Source organism: Engystomops pustulosus, chromosome 4 (genome assembly GCF_040894005.1).
Source record: "Engystomops pustulosus chromosome 4, aEngPut4.maternal, whole genome shotgun sequence".
Taxonomy (NCBI): Eukaryota; Metazoa; Chordata; class Amphibia; order Anura; family Leptodactylidae; genus Engystomops; species Engystomops pustulosus.
The window spans coordinates 116,324,738-116,346,448 of record NC_092414.1 but is presented as its reverse complement, the minus strand read 5'-3'; the positions used below and the strand labels follow the sequence as shown (position 1 = coordinate 116,346,448).

Sequence of the window (21,711 nt, the reverse complement as noted above, 5' to 3'; positions counted from 1 at the left end):
TTTGCAATTATTTCTAATAGCCTGCCCTCTGCTGGCTATTAGAGATCATTGTATATGGCAAGCCTATGAGTCTCAATGAGACTGTAGGCTGCCATGCCAACCGATTGCCACCCCCCTGATGTCACAGGGGGGCGGCAAACGGCCATCCAAGATGGTGGTGCCCATGTAACAGTAAGTTAGGTGCCGCAGTCGGGTTCGAACACGGCACATAACAAGTTAACTGCCGTAATCGGTGGCAGCACCAACCGTGGCAGTAACAGGCGGCGTCAGCTGTGTTATACAGCCGTTAACCGCTGTGTATGGAGAGACCTCAGCTCTGACAAAAGTCAGAAAAAAAGTAAAAAAAACCCAAACAATTCTGATGTAGGTAGAAAAAAAAGGTGACCTAATGTAGGATACTATTTAGCCACCCAATTGAAGAACATGACGGGTCGGGAGGAGCTATATACTGAGAGTGGTATTAAGATTGGAACAGGGTATTTTGTGTGGACTAGCTGAATATTATGGATGCAAGAATGTAAATCCTGATTCAGTTTTTATCCTATCAGGTTTGTGTCAGAGCAGGCATTTAAGTTAATAAAAAAATTGCAGATGGAGATAGAAAAGCGTTTTTTTTTGTGTTCATGATAGATGTGTACAATTTATGTTTACACAACGGTTATACTACACTCTTAGATTTCTGATACTCTCTCTGAAACCTTTCAATTTGGGTTATTTGAATCAAAATATGTGTACAGGCGGTCCCCTACTTAAGGACACCCGACTTACAGACAAGCCATAGTTACAGACGGACCCCTCTGCCCACTGTGACCTCTGGTGAAGCTCTCTGGATGCTTTACTATAGTCCCAGACTGCAAAGATCAGCTGTAAGATGTCTGTAATGAAGCTTTATTGATAATTCTTGGTCCAATTACACCAAAAATTTTGAAACTCCAATTGTCACTGGGGCAAAAGAACATTTTTTTTCTAGAACTTCCATTATAAAATATACAGTTTCGACTTACATACAAATTCAACTTAAGAACAAACCCCCAGACCCTATCTTGTATGTAACCCGGGGACTGCCTGTATTAATAATAAATGCTGGCAATACAAAAACTGATTTTGGTGGCAAGGAGATCAATCACAAGATTATTGATATTCTTAGAGGCTCCCATTAGGGGGTTATGGATAAAGATTAGTAATCAATATGTAATAAGTGAGAATATTACACATTATTGAATATTATTGATATTTCTTGGTTCCATTACAGCACGAAATTTTGAAACTCCAATTGTCACTGGGGCAAAAAAATGTGTTTGCCTGAAGCTACAATTATAAAATATACAGTTTCGTCTTCCATACAAATTCAACTTAAGAACAAACCAATGAAACCTATCTTGTATGTAACCCAGCGACTGCCTGTGTATATATATATATATATATATATATATATATATATATATATATATATTTATTTAAATCAAATTTAATGTTATGAGGTAATATGGATAAAATAGCTAAAAAAAGGAGTTTTATTACAACGTTGGGCATTAACAGCCATTTTTTTAAATGCAATAATCTGCCATTTTTACTGCCTTGGGGCTTCTTTAAATAATTCCTTTAGTGTATTTAACACTGGCTGTAAAAGTAACACCCATATATCTCATCCATCTTGCTGCCACTAAGTAATGCAACCTCCCTCCATTTCCATAAATGCAGTCTAAAGAATAAAAACTGTGAAACCAGGATGATTTTATTTTTACCCACAAATAGGTAAATACAATTTACAATTATGCAATTTAGTTTACATGATGACAGTACCCCTAGTTAGCTGAGTGGGCAGAATATTGAATGAGGCAGCAGTGCTTCTCCTATCATCTGGCACTGCTGGTAAGATGATAAAAGAATGGGTACTGTACCTACATAGTTTGGTACATAGGAAGGGCAGTACGTCTGATCCCAGAAGTAGCAGTAAGTAACTGAACCATGAAATATTTTTTCCTTGATCTTGGCTCTTAATATACAATATAATATCGTATAATATTTACTTTTTCATATTATAAATGCAACATATATAAATACAGTTGGAGAGAATAAATTATTAGTAACCAGTATTTGGAAGTACTGAACAAAACATTATGCTTTTTGCAGTTTATGGTTAATATTTTCCATCTGTTGGTGCTGATTTTCTTATTTCTTTTTGTTATCATCTGTATAATAACATCAACAGCATATATGAGCCCATGGATACTCAGTCATCCACTGACAGGTATGATCCCTAGAATGTCTTATTCGCCACCTAAAAATAGATAGTAATGAGTAGTTAAACACATTTTATAAACACAATCTCATAGTCCTTTGTTCTCCTCTAAACTGTAATGAGCAATGAAAAGTATATTTTAATAATCATCTCAAATGCCATTTCATAAATACTAGACAGTACTGGAGAGGAATGAGGGAAGGCAGATTTTCCTAAACAGTGGTATAGCACCAGGGAAAATAACTACCTTCAAAGAGTTCTAGGTAAGTGCTTCTCAAATTGTTCATGTCAGGTTGCACAAGTCTCAAAAAGTTTCAAATAAGTACTCTAAAGAAGTACTGCCTCTTGAAATGTTATGATTTTATGTATAAGAACATAATAAAACATCTGTTCATTAGAAGGTCCTAAAATTAACTAGATTTAACATGTATAAAATTATTTATTAACAGCAATAAAGCCAAATGCAGAAGCAAAAATAAAAGTTCTTCAATTATTGAGGGAATTTACAAGCTCCTATTTCATTTCGTCAATTTTTTAGGAATGTTTTAATTTTCCCTCGCCAGCCCCCCCCCTTCCTAAGCTCTAGAAGAATGACACCAGTAGATAGCCACCATTTAAAAAGATTCATCCAAAGCAAAGCAAGATTGGCATTGGATTTAGTGCCTGACAAAAGTGGGAGAAACACTATTCTGCATTATTGTAATTATGTAATTTTGCATGGATCCAATTTACCTATGGAAGCCAAGTACGGACAATAAGCCACTAAAGAACGCTGAGATATTGCAGCTCTGAATAGTGCATTATTGTGACTATACAAACTGTAATGCTACATGCACACGAACATGGCCAAAAATTGGCCTTGAAAAATGGCCATTAATGTCAGTTTTTCACGTCCGATTTAACATTGGTTTTTCACAGATTCTCATAAATGACAGTGTAGGAGTAGTCTCTGAAAACACAGATCTGACTAGATCATGCCTTAGCTTTTAAAGGATTGGTTGCATGGTGTGTTAAAATAATGGCTGTGTGCAGTGATCTATTAAAAAGTATCACATCTAGTGTATGCATGTGCTGTCTGTTTTCACTATCATTTGCTTCTTCCCTAACCAAGACAATTAGAAGTTTTGATTAGTGAATGACAAAAATCTACCTTGACCTTTTACTTTCAGTACGGTATTGTGGAAAGTTATATAGTCCCACATATGACAGCTCAAAAGAAAATTTTGGATTAGTATCCGATAAAAAAAAAATCAACTTTCTTTGGTAACAGCATCACTTCTATTCTGTGGTATGTTATGCTGATTTATTTCAATAGAAGCAGACACAAGCAATGGACAGGCATGGGGGGTTGTTTGCGGAAGATATATTTTTTTTGTATTCTACAATAGCTGCTTTAAATATTTGTAGTTTTATCTCTTAAAAGGCCACTTATGAATATTATTGTATTGCAGCTAACTTCAAATTAAACACCGGTTTCATTTGGAATAACATTGCCACTGATGTCTAGCTAACATATTACAAATGAATGTATCAAATTTAGCTAAAAAGTCAAACTTACCCTCAATTCACTGCAGCCTTTTACTTAGCAGCTCTATTTATAAAGTGAAGATTGTCTGTTTCCTACAGTGCAAATAATGGAAAAACATCAGATAAAGTACACCATGGGTATAGTCTTATTCAAAATTCTCCTGCATAAACACAAAATAACTACTTTACTTGGGATTGAAAAGGGAGAAACAGAGGTCAAATTAAAGAACCCATCAGGCAAATTAACCACCCAAAACTAAGTATATTTTCAGAAACTGCCATTAGAAAGCATTGCCCTTATCCCTACATTGTCCCTCTACATTCCTGTAAACTTAAAGAATCATCAGGACCTAAAACTGTATAAAAATGTCTTGAGATGGGTCCAATGAGTCATTATCATATTCATCAGTCTGGCTTATTCATGAGTGTGAGGCACATTCACACCCCCAGTGCATGACTGACAGCCTGTATAATGATGTGACATTCCTGGTGCTGGCTCCTCTCTGTACCTCCTGGTGCTGCCCCCTTCCCCTGCTGCCCGTGTGTCTATGAGATACTCCTATACACATGACTGACAACCTGTATAATGATGTGACACTCCTGGTGCAGGCTCCTCTAAGTGCTTCCTGGTGATGGCGCCCCCTGCACCCTGTGTGTGTATGAGATACTCCTATATACATGACTGACAGCCTGTATAAAGATGTGACACTCGTGGTGCTGACTCCTCTACATGCTTCCAAGTCCTGAACGCCATGCCCCCTGAAGCCTGTGTATGTATGAGATACTCCTATACACATGACTGACAGCCTGTATGATGATGTAACACTCCTGGTGCTGCCTCCCTATACTTCCTGATGCTGTCGGCCACACTCCCTGCTGCCTGGCTCCTCTATGTGTTTCCTGGTGCTAGTGGCCCCTGCAGCCTGTATGTCTATAATACTCCTGTACACATGACTGACAGCCTGTATAATGATGTGACAATCCTGGTGCTGGCTCCTCTGTATACTTCCTGGTGCTGGTGACCACGCCTCCTGCAGCCTGTGTGTTTATGAGATACTCCTATACACATGGCTACATCCTGTAGCAGTTGTAACAGCCTGACATCCTGTTACTCCTATACACTACTTGTGTAGCTGATGTCTGTGTCTCTTACAGGCAGCAGTTAGGGTGACAGAAATAGTTACAGATACCTGATGACATACCTGATACCTAGCATTGTCATTAATTTTTAAAAAAATTTATTGTGCACTAATCTAAAACACTTTATTTTTAAGAGAATGCATACTCTTTTCCGTCTGAAGGGGAGATACAACAAGTATTCATCCATAGCCAATGAACAGGTATGGTACTATGCCCATTATCTTATACTACCTTGATTAGACCACTCTGTAAGGTGTGTTCCAAGCCTTTTTTCTCTAGGACATGGAGAACTGCATCATGGACGCTAATAAATAGCACTGATGTTTTAATGTCTTCATCAAAAAACAAACTTCGTGTCAACTTCTCCTTCACAGAATCTATTAAATGCAAATATGTTAGTCATTATACCGATACTTCATATGACCTTCATATTTTAATATGGACCAGATTTGTCTTTCAATTTGTTAAAGAAAATGTAGTCAGAAAATAGCCTGATGTTTAAAGCAACATTCTGTGTGGAACTTTTTCTTTACTGTTTGGTAAGGCTGTTTTAATTTCCATGCTGTTCTCTATATAAACTTGTGTAGGTGTGAAATAACTACATGGATTATGATGCGCAGCTGGATGACAGAGCGATGGACACATGACTCCACATTATATGCAATGGCGGTGATGTATCATTGTTTTTTTTATCTATGTTTGCTGTTGTTTTGGTGCAGATGTGGCACTAATGCTGTTTTGCAACTTTCCTTTGCGGCAAATAAATATAGGACAGTGCAAAGTCAATTTTTCATGGACCTTGATTGAAGCACATTTATTGCATAGACTTGTTTTCACAATAGGACTGAATTCATAGACTGCGTCTTTGCGACTTTTTATTCAACTGTTGCAAACAACCTGTCACGGGTGGACCCGCGACCCACATCGCGGGTCGCGGGCTCACCCGTGCCTCTCGCTCCCCGCAGGCGCCACGCCAGCGCATCTCACCTCTCCCCGCTCCCGAGTCCCGGCCTCGCTCCGTGCGCGCGCGGTCCCGTGCCTCCGCGCGCGCGCGCGACTCTTCTAGGAAATTTAAAGGGCCAGTGCGCCATTAATTGGCGCTGGCCAAATTGTCCAATTCTATTTAAGCCTGCCTCTTCCTGCAAGCCCTGCCGGATCTTTGTGCCTTGCGCCCTAGAGAAAGCTGTTTTGATGCCGTGTGCTGTTCTTGAGATTTCCCGTTGTGACCCCTGCTCCGTTTCTGACTACGCTCCTGTGCCGCCTGTCCTGACCTGTTGCTACGACTCTGACTACGAACCTGTGCTGCCCGTCCTGACCTCCTGCCTGACCCCGACTACGAGATTGCCTGCCGATTCTGTACCCCGACCTTGGCTGCCACTGCGGACAAGTCACGCCTGCGGAACGACCTGGTGGTACCACGCCGCAGCAAGTCCAACCCGCTTTGCGGCGGGCTCTGGTGAAAACCGGGTGCCACTTAGACTCCGGTCCCAGGTAGTGGCTTGTGCCATCGTCCGCAGTGGTTCAGAGGATCCACAACCTCTAAGCCTGACAGTAAGATCCGGCCATGGATCCCGCCGAGGTTCCGTCTCCTAGCAAGCCTGACCTCGCTACTATTGTGATCCACCAATCCCGGCAGATTGCTGCGCAGCGTGACCAGCTGGAGCAGGTCACTGCCATGTTGCAGCAACTATTGGCCAACCAACAACCGCAACAGGTCCCGGAAGCTGCTCAAGCGATTTCTACAGCTCCGACTCCTCTCCCTGCTGTTGAACCCAGGATGCGCTTGTCCATGCCCAGCAAATATGATGGTGATCCTAAGATGTGCAGAAGTTTTTTAACTCAGTGTTCCCTGCATATTGAACTTATGCCGACCCAGTTTTTTTCGGAACGATCAAAGGTGGCGTTTTTAATCAGCCTACTCTCTGGGAAAGCCCTGGCCTGGGCTACACCCCTGTGGGACAGAAGCGACCCAGTTACGGCTTCTCTCTCAGCCTTCGTGTCCGAATTTAGGGCCGTGTTTGAGGAACCAGCTCGGGCCTCCTCCGCTGAGTCTGCCTTATTGAACTTGCGCCAGGGGAATTCCTCCGTGGGAGAGTATGCGGTCCAGTTCCGTACTTTGGCGTCAGAACTTGCCTGGAATGACGCCGCCTTGTCTGCCGCTTTCAAGAAGGGTCTCGCCTCTCATGTGAAGGACGCCCTGGCCGCTCGTGATCTTCCGTCTACTCTGTCTGGTCTCATCACCTTGGCCACTCGGATAGACGTGCGATTTAGAGAGCGTGCGGAGGAATCTCGCTTCGAGCAACCTCAAGTCCGTCCTCGACGCCTTCCCCGCCTGGCCCCGGTCTTCCAAAGACCACTCCAACCTCAGGACTTACCATCCGCAGAGGAGCCTATGGAGGTGGACAGAGCTAGACTCTCCTCCCAGGAACGCATCAGAAGGCGCCAGGGTAACCTTTGTCTTTATTGTGCTAGTCCGGAGCACTTCATCGGGTCCTGTCCTATCCGTCCTCAGCGTCCGGGAAACGCCAGCACCTAGGGTTCTTGGGAGAAGCGTCCCTAGGTGTCTGCCAAGCTTCTCCACGTCTGTTGATTCCGGTGCTTCTCAGCGTTGGCGCCAGTCCCCAGATCCAAGTCTCTGCATTCCTGGACTCCGGCTCTGCGGGGAATTTCGTGGATGCCGCTCTGATCTCCCGGCATCACATCCCAGTGGTTCGCCTTGAGAAGCCGTTGGTCATCTCATCCGTAAGTGGCCAGATCCTCTCTGACCCGGTCTTGTACCGCACCAAGCCTCTGTCCTTGCAAGTCGGAGTGTTACACAAGGAGAGACTGTCCTTTTACATGCTACCTCGCTCCACGTCCTCTATCCTGTTGGGTCTTCCGTGGCTGCAGCTCCATGCTCCTGTTCTCAATTGGATGACAGGGGAGATTCTTCATTGGGGTCCTGAGTGCCGGTCCCGCTGTATGGGAGCTTCCCTGCCTGTACCTGTATTGGCCTCCTCTCTGTCTAAGAAGCCTTTGGAGGGTTTACCTGCGTGCTACCAGGACTTCTCTGACGTCTTCTCTAAAAAGCAGGCTGAGACTTTGCCACCGCATCGACCCTACGATTGCCCTATTGAGTTATTGCCGGGCACTTCTCCTCCCAGAGGTCGAGTGTATCCACTCTCCGTTCCTGAAACCACAGCCATGTCAGAGTATATCCAGGAGAACTTGCAAAGAGGTTTCATACGGAAGTCCTCCTCTCCTGCGGGTGCAGGATTCTTCTTTGTTACTAAGAAGGACGGCTCCCTGCGTCCTTGTATTGATTATCGTGGACTTAATAAGATCACGGTTAAAAATCGCTACCCTCTGCCACTGATCACTGAACTGTTTGATCGCCTGCGCGGTTCGAAGATTTTCTCTAAGTTGGATCTTCGCGGGGCCTACAACCTTATTCGTATCCGCAAGGGCGACGAATGGAAGACAGCATTTAACACCCGAGATCAGGGCCGGATTAAGGTTGGTGGGGGCCCCTGGGCGCAAAATCTGGTGGAGGCCCCCACTGAGTGTAGCGTACACATACGTCCTCCTGCTTCCTTTCCACTATCCAAAGAGTAACACCACTACATACAGCCGCCTCGCCCCCAGTAACACAGCTACATACAGCCACCTGGCCCCCAGTAACACAGCTACATACAGCCGCCTCACCCCCAGTAACACAGCTACATACAGCCGCCTCGCCCCCAGTAACACAGCTACATACAGCCGCCTCATCCCCAGTAACACAGCTACATACAGCCACCTCGCCCCCAGTAACACAGCTACATACAGCCGCCTGGCCCCCAGTAACACAGCTACATACAGCCCCCTCGCCCCCAGTAACACAGCTACATACAGCCACCTCACCCCCAGTAACACAGCTACATACAGCCGCCTGGCCCCCAGTAACACAGCTACACACAGCCGCCTGGCCCCCAGTAACACAGCTGACTACAGCCGCCTCACCCCCAGTAACACAGCTACACACAGCCGCCTCACCCCCAGTAACACAGCTACATACAGCCTCCTCGCCCCCAGTAACACAGCTACACACAGCCGCCTCATCCCCAGTAACACAGCTACATACAGCTGCCTCGCCCCCAGTAACACAGCTACATACAGCTGCCTCATCCCCAAGTAACACAACTACATACAGCCCCCTCGCCCCCAGTAACACAGCTACATACAGCCCCCTCGCCCCCAGTAACACAGCTACATACAGCCCCCTCGCCCCCAGTAACACAGCTACATACAGCCCCCTCGCCCCCAGTAACACAGCTACATACAGCCCCCTCACCCCCAGTAACACAGCTACATACAGCCGCCTCGCCCCCAGTAACACAGCTACATACAGCCGCCTCATCCCCAGTAACACAGCTACATACAGCCACCTCGCCTCCAGCCCCAATGCTACATACAGCCGCCTCGCCCCCAGTAACACAGCTACATACAGCCCCCTCGCCCCCAGTAACACAGCTACATACAGCCCCCTCGCCCCCAGTAACACAGCTACATACAGCCCCCTCGCCCCCAGTAACACAGCTACATACAGCCTCCTCGCCCCCAGTAACACAGCTACATACAGCCTCCTCGCCCCCAGTGACACAGCTACATACAGCCGCCTCATCCCCAGTAACACAGCTACATACAGCCGCCTCATCCCCAGTAACACAGCTACATACAGCCGCCTCGCCCCCAGTAACACAGCTACATACAGCCCCCTCGCCCCCAGTAACACAGCTACATACAGCCGCCTGGCCCCCAGTAACACAGCTACATACAGCCGCCTGGCCCCCAGTAAAACAGCTACATACAGCCGCCTCGCCCCCAGTAACACAGCTACATACAGCCGCCTCACCAGTAACACAGCTACATACAGCCGCCTGGCCCCCAGTAACACAGCTACATACAGCCGCCTGGCCCCCAGTAACACAGCTACATACAGCCGCCTCGCCCCCAGTAACACAGCTACATACAGCTGCCTCGCCCCCAGTAACACAGCTACATACAGCTGCCTCGCCCCCAGTAACACAACTACACACAGCTGCCTCGCCCCCAGTAACACAGCTACATACAGCCCCCTCGCCCCCAGTAACACAGCTACATACAGCCGCCTCGCCCCCAGTAACACAGCTACATACAGCCGCCTCGCCCCCAGTAACACAGCTACATACAGCCCCCTCACCCCCAGTAACACAGCTACATACAGCCACCTCATCCCCAGTAACACAGCTGCATACAGCCGTCTCATCCCCAGTAACACAGCTACATACAGCCGCCTCATCCCCAGTAACACATATACATACAGCCGCCTCGCCCCCAGTAACACAGCTACATACAGCCGCCTCGCCCCCAGTAACACAGCCGCCTCACCCCCAGTAACACAGCCGCCTCACCCCCAGTAACACAGCTACATACAGCCGCCTCACCCCCAGTCAAACATCTTTACATCCTTCACCCGTACCAGATATACAGTCCCACATAACATACACCTCAGCCCACACAGCCATGCAGTCCCAAGCAGTGGTGTAAATAGGAGAGATTGGGCCCCATAGCAGATTTCTGCATGGGGCCCCCCTTCCCCTTAAAAAAATATAAACATATGTCGGCTGCATTCACATAAACGTGTGGTGGCCAGACTATCGCCTGGCAGGCACATGTTGGGCGTTGTGGAGAGGAGGAGAGGTGATCGCGGCTCACCCCTCCCCTCTCCATAGAGAATAGAGCCGCATGGTCGTTCTTACGACCATAGATAGAGCACGCTCTCTCTCTTTTGCGGCCACAGCACGAAACAGTGAGTACTCATTGTACTCACCGTACCGAGCCCATGTGCTATAGATGCCTATGAGGGAAGTATATCCGGTAACAAATTTGCAGCCAGATATACGCCCCCCATACGTTCTTGTGAATGTACCCTTATACAGACATGTTTATACAATTACACACTGATATATACAAACCATTATATACTTAGATACACACAAATAAAGTTCTACACACGTATACCTGCACCCATATATATACACACAAGTATACACTTACACACATTCAGTATATAGAGCTTATAAATACATACCATATACACAGTATATACAAAAACCACATCATTCATATATATAAATGTGCACATATATATGCTTATGTAAATATATGCGTGTATAAATACAGTAGATGCATATACACACAGTATTTACACCTATACACAGTATATACATATATACACCTATACACAGTAGATGCATATATACTCATATACACAGTAGATGCATATATACACAAGATACATATATACACATATACACAGTGGATGCCTATATACACAGTATATACATATATACACAGTGGATGCCTATATACACAGTATATACATATATACACATATACACAGTGGATGCCTATATACACAGTATATACATATATACACATATACACAGTAGATGCCTATATACACAGTATATACACATATACACAGTAGATGCCTATATACACAGTATATACACATATACACAGTAGATGCCTATATACACAGTATATACACATATACACAGTAGATGCCTATATACACAGTATATACACATATACACAGTAGATGCCTATATACACAGTATATACACATATACACAGTAGATGCCTATATACACAGTATATACATATATACACATATACACAGTAGATGCCTATATACACAGTATATACACATATACACAGTAGATGCCTATATACACAGTATATACATATATACACATATACACAGTAGATGCCTATATACACAGTATATACATATACACACACATACACAGTAGATGCCTATATACACTGTATATACACATATACACTCATATACATATATATACACATATATACACACAGACAAATACATGTATATACTTACCCCCGGTGACCGGCCGTGGCGTCAGGCTGGCGTTCGGGCGGGTGCTTCTTCGGGCGGGGGTGTCGGTTGCTTGCTTGTTCGGTCGGGGGGTGGGGGGTTGCTTGCTCGGCCGGGGAGGATGGGTGGCGGGTGCTTGTTCAAACGGAACGGAGCCGCGCGGGAGCAGGGGGCGGGGCCGCGCGGGAGCGGGGGGCGGGGCCGGTGCGGTTCGAGCGGAGTTGCTTGCGCGGGGTGAGACGGTGGGGGGGGGGCATTGTTGGATGACTCAACCATAGCGGGGGATGGGGGGGCCAGGAGCCGGTTACCTGTGTCGGGGGGGCGGGGGGGGAGGCGGAGTCACCTGTGCCGTACAGGGCGGGCGGCTCCGCCATGCTGTGGTTTGTAATGCCGGGGAGGCCAGGGGGATGGGCGAGCTGGGAAACAGTTACCTGTGGCGGGGGGAGCGCGCTTGCGGAGGCGGAGTCACCTGTGCCGTGCGGGGTGGGCGGCGATGGGCGGGCAGCGGGCGGCTCCGCCATGAAGCGTTATGGACGGGCGGGGAGGCCATGCAGGGGGATGGGCGAGCTGGGAGGCGGTCACCTATGCAGAAAGATGGGCGGGGAGGCGGTCACTTATGTCTAGGGGCAGCGGGCGGCTCAGGAGAGTGTGCGCGGGAGGAGCGGGGGTGCGGTCTGGTGGGGGCCCCTAGGGGGGGCAAGATGGTGGGGGCCCCGGGGCTCTAGCCCCGCGAGCCCCGCCTATAATCCGGCCCTGCCCGAGATGGTCACTTCGAATACCTTGTGATGCCTTTTGGATTATGCAATGCTCCAGCTGTCTTCCAGGAGTTTGTCAATGACATCTTCAGGGACCTTCTGTATACGTGTGTAGTGGTCTACCTGGATGATATCTTGGTATTCTCTCCAGATCTCAAGACTCATCAATCTCACGTACAGCAAGTCCTAGGCCGCCTTCGAGCCAATTGTCTCTACGCTAAGCTCGAGAAATGTCTCTTCCATCAACGGAGTCTACCTTTTCTTGGTTACATCATCTCCGACAGGGGTCTCCAGATGGATCCTACCAAGCTGTCTGCCGTTCTTCAGTGGCCTTGTCCAGAGGGTCTTCGCGCCATTCAGAGATTCCTGGGCTTCGCAAACTACTACCGTCAGTTCATTCCTCATTTCTCTACCCTTGTTGCCCCCATCGTGGCACTAACCAGGAAGGGCGCTAATCCACGCCTTTGGCCTCCAGCGGCTGAAGAGGCCTTTGCAAGGTTAAAGACCGCCTTTGCTAAAGCTCCGATCCTTTCTAGACCTGATACTGAGAAGCCTTTTATCTTGGAGGTGGACGCATCTTCTGTCGGTGCAGGGGCTGTGCTTAATAATAATAATAATAATTCTTTATTTATATAGCGCACACAGATTACGCAGCACTGTACAAAGCATGGCAAACTGGTCCCTGTCCCCATGGGGCTCACAATCTAAACAACCTAACAGTATGTTTTGGAGTGTGGGAGGAAACCGGAGTACCCGGAGGAAACCCACGCAAACACGGAGAGAACATACAAACTCTTTGCAGATGTTGACCTGGGTGGGATTCGAACCCAGGACTCGCTTACCCAGAAAGGACCCAGGGGGCGAACTCTTACGTGCGGTTTCTTTTCTAAAACCTTTTCTCCTGCTGAGAAGAACTACTCAATTGGTGACAAGGAACTTTTGGCAATCAAACTTGCCTTGGAAGAATGGCGTTATCTTTTGGAGGGTGCTCGCTATCCAGTCTGTGTTTATACGGATCATAAGAACCTTTCGTACCTCCAGACTGCCCAACGTCTTAATCCCAGACAAGCCCGTTGGTCACTATTCTTCTCCCGCTTCAATTTGATGATTTACTTCCGGCCAGCAGAGAAGAATATCAAGGCAGACGCCCTTTCCCGTGCCTCAGATGTTGTTGGAGAAGAGCCGGTTCCTCAGTATATCATCTCTCCGGAACAGTTGGTTGCAGCCGCTCCTGTGGATCTTCGGCAGCTTCCCCCTGGCAAGACGTATGTCCGACCTGCTCTGCGGAAGAGGATTTTGTTTTGGGGACATTCTTCCCGCCTGGCTGGGCACCCTGGGGTGCAACGCTCCGTGGCCCTCATCTCCCGCTACTACTGGTGGCCTGACTTGGTCAAAGATGTTCGGGACTTTGTGGGATCCTGCACCTCCTGTGCTCGAAATAAGCCTTCTCGTCTAAAACCGGCTGGTCTCTTGCTTCCGTTGCCGATACCCAGTCGCCCGTGGTCTCACGTGGCTATGGACTTTGTCACGGATCTTCCATCTTCTTCGGGCAATACTGTCATCTGGGTGGTAACAGATCGGTTTTCGAAGATGTCTCATTTCGTTCCTCTTCCAGGTCTACCGTCTGCTCCACGTCTTGCCAGTCTCTTCTTCCAACATATATTCCGGCTACATGGGCTTCCTCTGCACATTGTCTCTGATCGTGGAGTTCAATTTGTCTCCCGTTTCTGGCGCTCACTCTGTGGCCAATTGCAGGTGAAGTTGGACTTTTCTTCAGCCTACCACCCTCAGTCCAATGGTCAAGTGGAGAGAGTCAACCAGAGTCTGGGCTGCTATTTGCGTCATTTTGTCTCTGCCCGTCAGGACGACTGGTCCACTTTGTTGCCCTGGGCAGAGTTCTCCTACAACTCTCTGGATTCTGAGTCTGCTGGTGCTGCTCCATTCTTTGTTGTCTATGGAAGAATTCCACGCCCTCCACTCCCTCTCTCAGTTCCCTCGGATGTTCCCGCGGTGGAAGAATTGGTGCAAGACCTCAGCTCCGTATGGAGACAGACTCGTCTATCTCTACTTCGGGCATCTGCTCGCACTAAAATCCAGGCCGACAAGAAACGCAGATCTCCTCCCGTCTTCTCTCCTGGGGACAAGGTCTGGTTATCTTCCAAATACATCCGGCTGAAGATACCTGGTTACAAGCTCGGTCCTCGTTTCTTGGGTCCTTTCGAGGTCCTGACCCGTATCAATCCTGTATCCTACAAGTTGCGCCTTCCTCCCACCATGCGCATCCCGAACTCCTTCCATGTCTCCCTGCTCAAGCCTGTCATCCTGAACCGCTTCTCCCGGCAAGTACCTCCTCCTTCCCCTGTGGCTGACTCCACCGACACCTATGAGGTAAAAGACATCCTCGATATGAAGACTGTAAGGGGGAAGCGGTTCTTCTTAGTCGACTGGAAGGGGTTCGGTCCAGAAGAAAGGTCTTGGGAGCCGGAGGACAATATTCTGGACCGTGATCTTCTGCAGAGATTTCTTCAACCCAAAAAGAGAGGGAGGCCGAAGGGGGGGGTACTGTCACGGGTGGACCCGCGACCCACATCGCGGGTCGCGGGCTCACCCGTGCCTCTCGCTCCCCGCAGGCGCCACGCCAGCGCATCTCACCTCTCCCCGCTCCCGAGTCCCGGCCTCGCTCCGTGCGCGCGCGGTCCCGTGCCTCTGGGCGCGCGCGCGACTCTTCTAGGAAATTTAAAGGGCCAGTGCGCCATTAATTGGCGCTGGCCAAATTGTCCAATTCTATTTAAGCCTGCCTCTTCCTGCAAGCCCTGCCGGATCTTTGTGCCTTGCGCCCTAGAGAAAGCTGTTTTGATGCCGTGTGCTGTTCTTGAGATTTCCCGTTGTGACCCCTGCTCTGTTTCTGACTACGCTCCTGTGCCGCCTGTCCTGACCTGTTGCTACGACTCTGACTACGAACCTGTGCTGCCCGTCCTGACCTCCTGCCTGACCCCGACTACGAGATTGCCTGCCGATTCTGTACCCCGACCTTGGCTGCCACTGCGGACAAGTCACGCCTGCGGAACGACCTGGTGGTACCACGCCGCAGCAAGTCCAACCCGCTTTGCGGCGGGCTCTGGTGAAAACCGGGTGCCACTTAGACTCCGGTCCCAGGTAGTGGCTTGTGCCATCGTCCGCAGTGGTTCAGAGGATCCACAACCTCTAAGCCTGACACAACCCACATAGCATTAGACACTGCCAGAAGATTTATCCCAGGCCAAAGCCACTTCAATGAATCTGACTGCAGCACAGCACCAAAGACAGATATAGAACTATCATAAGGAACTGGTTTTATCAAAAATTACACCCAATGGGGCTTATTTACTAAGGGTCCCGCGTCCGCATTTCCGTTGGGTTTTCTGACTTTTCGGGAATCGCGAAGCCGAGGCAGGGATTTAGAAGGGGATTGTGTTGCAAGCATTCAGATTTTGGCGCATCGGCGCCGGCTTTCATGCAACAGAAATTGGGGGGCGGGTCGTCAGACGATCCGACTGATTTGGATTGAGCGCGGGATTTAACTTTCGATATTAAGCACTTACATGCACCAGGAAGAAGAAAGTGAACTCTGGCGGACCTGAGCGGGGAAGCGACACATGCAGGAAATCGGGCACATGATCTTCTTGAATCATAGCTGATGTGCATTCCGGTCGGACATTCAGGATTGGGGAACGCGCATGGACGGGTAAGCAAATGGGCCCCAATGAGTTTATTTCTGTTTTTTCATGCATCCCCTAGTGCAGTGATGGTGAACCTTTTAGAAACCGAGTGCCCAAACTACAACCAAGACCCACTTATTTATTGCAAAGTGCCAACACAGAAATTTAATTTGTGATTTATACGCCCTGCTCTGTCACAACTTTCATTCATATCGGCACCCTGAGGAAACCAATAAAGCAGAAAGTAGAATAAATTTCGATGATCATTGTAGCTTCCCTCCTGGGTCCATTAACAGGAAGAATTGTCATGCTACAATGATGATCCAGGTCTGTCCACACCTTCCCACTCCTCCAGTAGTCCCAGATAGCGCTGTCACTTTAAAATAGCTCTGTGCGCAGCAAGTTCTGGGCTGTCTTTGACTGCAGGAAGATACCTGGAGTGCTCTGGTGATGGCCTGGGTGCCCACAGAAAGGTCTCTGAGTGCCACCTCTGGCACCCGTGCCATAGGTTCGCCACCACTGCCCTAGTGTTTTCTGATTTTAATCACTTGAGTATCATCCCAGTTGGGTTGCATTTTAACATCTAATTTTTACTACTCTGAGAAACTACCTGTTTTCTGATAGTATTTCATTACTATAACTTTCTATGAAAAACCATATTAGAAAATAGGTGTTAGCTAAATAAAGTGAATATCTAAAAATGTGAAATAGTTTACCCAAAATTAAGAAAATAAGTTACAGACGGTTGTACATTCTATACATAAATTTATTTCATTGTGCCCCATTGGATACACTATCTAAGGTAAAATGTGAACTTACTGTCTGCAGCAACAATGTATATGTCTATGTCAACATTGATGAATTCTTTTAAAATCTGTAAAAATAATAAAATTGATTAATCCTCGCTTATTATATTACAGTATGACTAGAAGTGCCCACCATCAGGACGCAGGCATAATTTTTTGCTTTGTGTATGTGTATTCATTGACACTTTAGTAATTTTTCTCATTCTGATGAGCCTATGTACCTGGGTGAAATGCTTAGAGAGTATTGAGAATAAAGGACACAACATGTGTGTTTGTGACGCTGAAGTTGCATCTGTAGCAGGGTAGATACCTCCTAGCTAGGCAGAGCTATACCCTGTCAGCTTGGAGGATATCCTTGGCTTGTAAGGATAGTAGGATTGGGTCTTACTTTGTGCTGTACTTGGTCGCCCTCTGCTGACTCACCTTGGGGTTTACATGCTAGAAATGACAATATTACTAGCACATGCATAAATATATTCCCCTGGTGATCTAGCCTGTCTATTCTTTATGTGCATGGTTTAATTGTCCCTTCAATGTTGATGCATTAATACTCTCTACTCATGGGGGCTTTATTTTAACATATATCCAATAAAAGTTATATTTTAAGCATACCTTTCCCATATACTATTCAGTGATTCCTGTTATTATTTTACGCAAAAAAAGAGTACAGTATTCCAAATATCCTTACAGGGGCTTTAGGGATCTTTTACATTGTGACATACAGACTGGCTCAAGTGGGCCCTGAACTTTTTGTCTCTGCCCCCACTGTTGACTACACATGCTGACCCCTGACTTAATCATGACTGAAGGTAAGTTTCACCATATGGTAGAACAAAGGAAGTGGCGGTCAGTGTGACCAACTCATACTCCTGCTAGATGACAGAAAAAGGGATCTAACCAACAATAAGGACATTGCATGGCAGATTTGGCAAATTCCCTATCTTTGGGATCTTCCTGGACATTCTAGTAGAATTGGCAAGAATGGATCCACGCATGGTAGATCTTTTTTTAAATATGTCTTTGCCTACTTTACAATGTAGGAGTCTCTGTTAGTGTTGGTTTCTCTAAAACGGATACTATATAATCCCTTATTTTGTTAGGAAAACGTCTGTAGAGTCATGCAAGTTTAAACAAAATTTTGCAAATGGTTATTGAACAATGTTAAAGTGTAAACAGAACTCTGTTATACTCACTCCTTTCAACGCTTTGATCCCTGTAATATCAATGAATGAGACTGCCCCAAAGTCAAGGATTAAACTATGAATCTCTATTCTGGGAACTTGGATATTATTTGGCAGATCTGCATTCCAGTCAATGACAATAGGAAGATCAGCTGTGTTTATGGGCTGGTCCAGCTCTTCAATCCTGTTGTTATCCAACTCATCTTCATCGTCTGAATCTTTATAATCATATGAAGTACATATCACACCTCTCTGAAAAATATTAATTTTAGCTGAAATATTATACATTTTAGAATACTATTTTTAACTAAGGACTTTGGGTAACGAAACACAGTTCAGAAGCTGCAGTTAAAAAATAAATAGCAGGCAATGTCTCTAACTGTACTTACTGGTGTGACACATAATTCTCCCTTCTTCACCAATTTTTTTATTTTTCTCAGAGCCTTATTCCTCTTACGCAGAACCCATAGTGGATTAAATCCAACCTTTAAATAAAATAACATCTTATTATACTATGGAGAAAACCATATTATACAGACAGATTATGACAGGCAAAAGACTTACAGCATCAATGAGTTTATCTTTGAAGAAAGAACTATTTGCAAAAAATATTGGAGCTGGGCATCTAAATATCTTCAGTCCCTTCGGCTCACATATCTGTGTACAATAACACAATTAATATGCTGAAAGAAAGAATCTATATGTACAGGTAACTGGGGAATTGTATCTTCTGTGATCTACCTCATTGTAGTCCTTCCTATTTTTGTAGATGTCAGTTTTTTCAATATTAGCCAATTGTACAAACTTGGGGCTTAAGGAAATAGAAAATTATTAGACAATACAATACAAAAACTTAGTAACATTTCTAAAGATGTTCACTAACAACATACTCAGTGTAAGTATATAATCAAATAGGTCTGCTCTTCAATAACTATGAAGACAACTGCCTACAAGTATAAGATGAGTCCAATGCCTCATATATAATATGAGTTCTGAACCCAGGGTGCAAAGCTGTTATTAGCACCTTGTGCCAAAATTATCTGATTTACATTAATATGTTTACTTACAACTGAACGCGGAACACGACTGTCAAAAGTTCAATGCCTACACCAACAGCAAGCCCAAGATCCAGGCCAAGAATAACAGATGCAACGAATGTCAAGACCCACACAAGCTGTAATGAATAATATTGTTTATTTTACATCAATATAAAAAGTCAGATATATGTATCCCTATCTCTATGTTTTAATCATAATATATTCAGTGTATCATGTTAGATTTGTTCCAAAACAACAGATGTATCGATGAAAGTCATAATACATTTACATGTTTTCAGTTCTTTCATTTTTAATTATATACAGATTTCTGTGTGAAAAAACTGCTTTAAGGAATTTTCCAGGAATTCCCAAAAACCCCAATACAGGTTGACAAAAAAGGGTACTAACCCTGCTCTGCTGCCAGGGTCACTACTTCCAGTACTTCCTGTTTTCAGACCTGCTCTTGTCTGGAAATTCCAGGGGGTCACGGGGCCTGATTTGATCACTGATCCAGTAATGTTCTGTGGTCAGGTGATGTTATATGGTCCAAGGCTCCCATTTGCGGACAAAAGCAGGTCATGTGACCCCCTGGAACTTCTTGGCAGGTACAGGGCCAAAAACCAGAACAACACAGGTAGCATGAGCCCACAGCAGGGTAAGTAGCATTACTGAAAAACCCCTTTAATTCAGTACCATACAAGTCTGTGAGATTAATAATAATAATGAACTCTCATGTACAAGTTGTAAGATTTTGCAGCATGGAATCTGCAGCATTACAATCTTCATGCAGACTATTCTGATTGTGTACATTTATGCTGTAGATTCCAAAAATACTATATAAACTGTAAGAACAGTTATTATTACTATACAATTATACCTTGACTAGAATAAAAAATCCTTACATATAACAAAATAATAACAATGTGCTTACACAGTCATACTTATCTCTCTTGAATAACACTGGAATTTCATTGAACTTCATTAGCATTCCTTTTAAGTTCACACAAATTATAGCTGCCAAAACGGACTGAAAAAAAAAATTATAATTATTATTATTTTGAAAATATGCTGAAAGTAAAAAAAAAAATCTATATTTTGGGATATAGTGACACTTAATGGATGACTGCTCTAATATTCAAGGAACTACTAGGAATGGTACATGAATTTCATTTTAGTTTTAGAAATTATAGATATAGATATACAGTGGAGAAAATGATTTTTTATAAAATGCCAATTTTGCAAACCTAATTTTTTCTCCTAGGAACACTTCATCTGTGAAAAAACGAATTTTATTGAAAAATCCATAAAATCACATTGTATGATTTTTAAATAATGAATTCATGCTTTATTGCATGGAATAAGTATTTGATACAATAGAAAAACAGAAGTTAGTATTTGGTACAGAAACCGTTGTTCACAGAGGTCTGATTTTGACCCACTGTTTAATACTTATATTCTCCAGATATTTTTATACAGGTTTTGGGGCGGTTGCTGGACAAAATTGAGTTTTGCTCCCAACAAAGATTTTTTTTTTAAATAAAACTTCTTTTTATTTACTTTTTAACATAACTGCCGGTATAACAGTACAGCAATACTGCAATGTATATTACAATGCCACCATCCCACCCATTCACCGCCAAAGATTTCTGATAGGATTCAGGTCTGGAGACTGGCTAGACTACTTCAGGACGCTGAAATACTTCTTACAGAGCCGCTCATTAGTGGCCCTGGCTGTGTCTTCTGGTTGATTGTCATGATGGAAGACCCATCTTGAAAGCTCTTGCAGAGAGAAGGAGGCTGTTGGCCAAAATCCATCTACTCACCATCATATGGTAGAGTCCTGCTGTCCCCTTTGCAGAAAAGCACCCAAAAGTATGATATGTCCACCCACATACTTCTAAGTTCTATTATAATGCAATCTGCCCATATGACCTTCTCCAATGCCTCTTCTGGATAATCAAGATAGTCATTGGCAAACTGTCAGGTTCGCTAGGGAGAATGCTGGGACTTCTGGTGGTGCCAGCAGCGTTCTCCGAACCCCGGCGCGTGTCCGCGCAAACTCCACCTCTCGTCCTGAGCAGCGGCTGCTAAGATCTCGCGCTGTCTAGGAGTGGCTGGGACTTTGAACCTCTGCTTGGTGCCTGTTGTTCTGCACCGTGAGGGGTTAATTCCCAGATGCTGTCCAGCTCCTATCAGGTTCTGGAGGTGGAGTTCTGGCTGCATAAATTGCAGCTTCACTAGTCACCTGTGCCAGTGTTTGAAAATCCCTTTCTCCACTCGCTGCTCTAGGTTGTATTGCTCAGTATCTTTATCTGTATTGTTGTTACCTCGGCTAGTTTTTGACTTTGACTCTTTGCTTACTGATTTTGCTATTGACGTACCCTCTCGTTGTGATTCCGGCTTGTTTACGATTCTTTTGTG

General features: G+C 45.4%; 1 protein-coding gene across 1 annotated transcript in view; it reads right to left on the bottom strand.

Annotated features, from left to right (window-relative positions):
- Positions 1-1,730: 1,730 nt before the first annotated feature.
- The window catches only part of LOC140127006 (chloride anion exchanger-like), a 62,525-nt gene continuing 42,544 nt past the window's right edge, over positions 1,731-21,711 (bottom strand). The window contains exons 12-21 of the mRNA XM_072147139.1: positions 20,222-20,317; positions 19,321-19,427; positions 18,995-19,064; positions 18,818-18,910; positions 18,643-18,738; positions 18,266-18,505; positions 17,086-17,140; positions 5,141-5,286; positions 3,801-3,862; positions 1,731-2,281 (exon numbers count right to left, since the gene is read on the bottom strand). Coding sequence (XP_072003240.1) covers positions 3,821-3,862; positions 5,141-5,286; positions 17,086-17,140; positions 18,266-18,505; positions 18,643-18,738; positions 18,818-18,910; positions 18,995-19,064; positions 19,321-19,427; positions 20,222-20,317 — 945 coding nt within the window. The 3' untranslated portion in view covers positions 1,731-2,281; positions 3,801-3,820. The remainder of the gene's footprint in view (positions 2,282-3,800; positions 3,863-5,140; positions 5,287-17,085; positions 17,141-18,265; positions 18,506-18,642; positions 18,739-18,817; positions 18,911-18,994; positions 19,065-19,320; positions 19,428-20,221; positions 20,318-21,711) is intronic.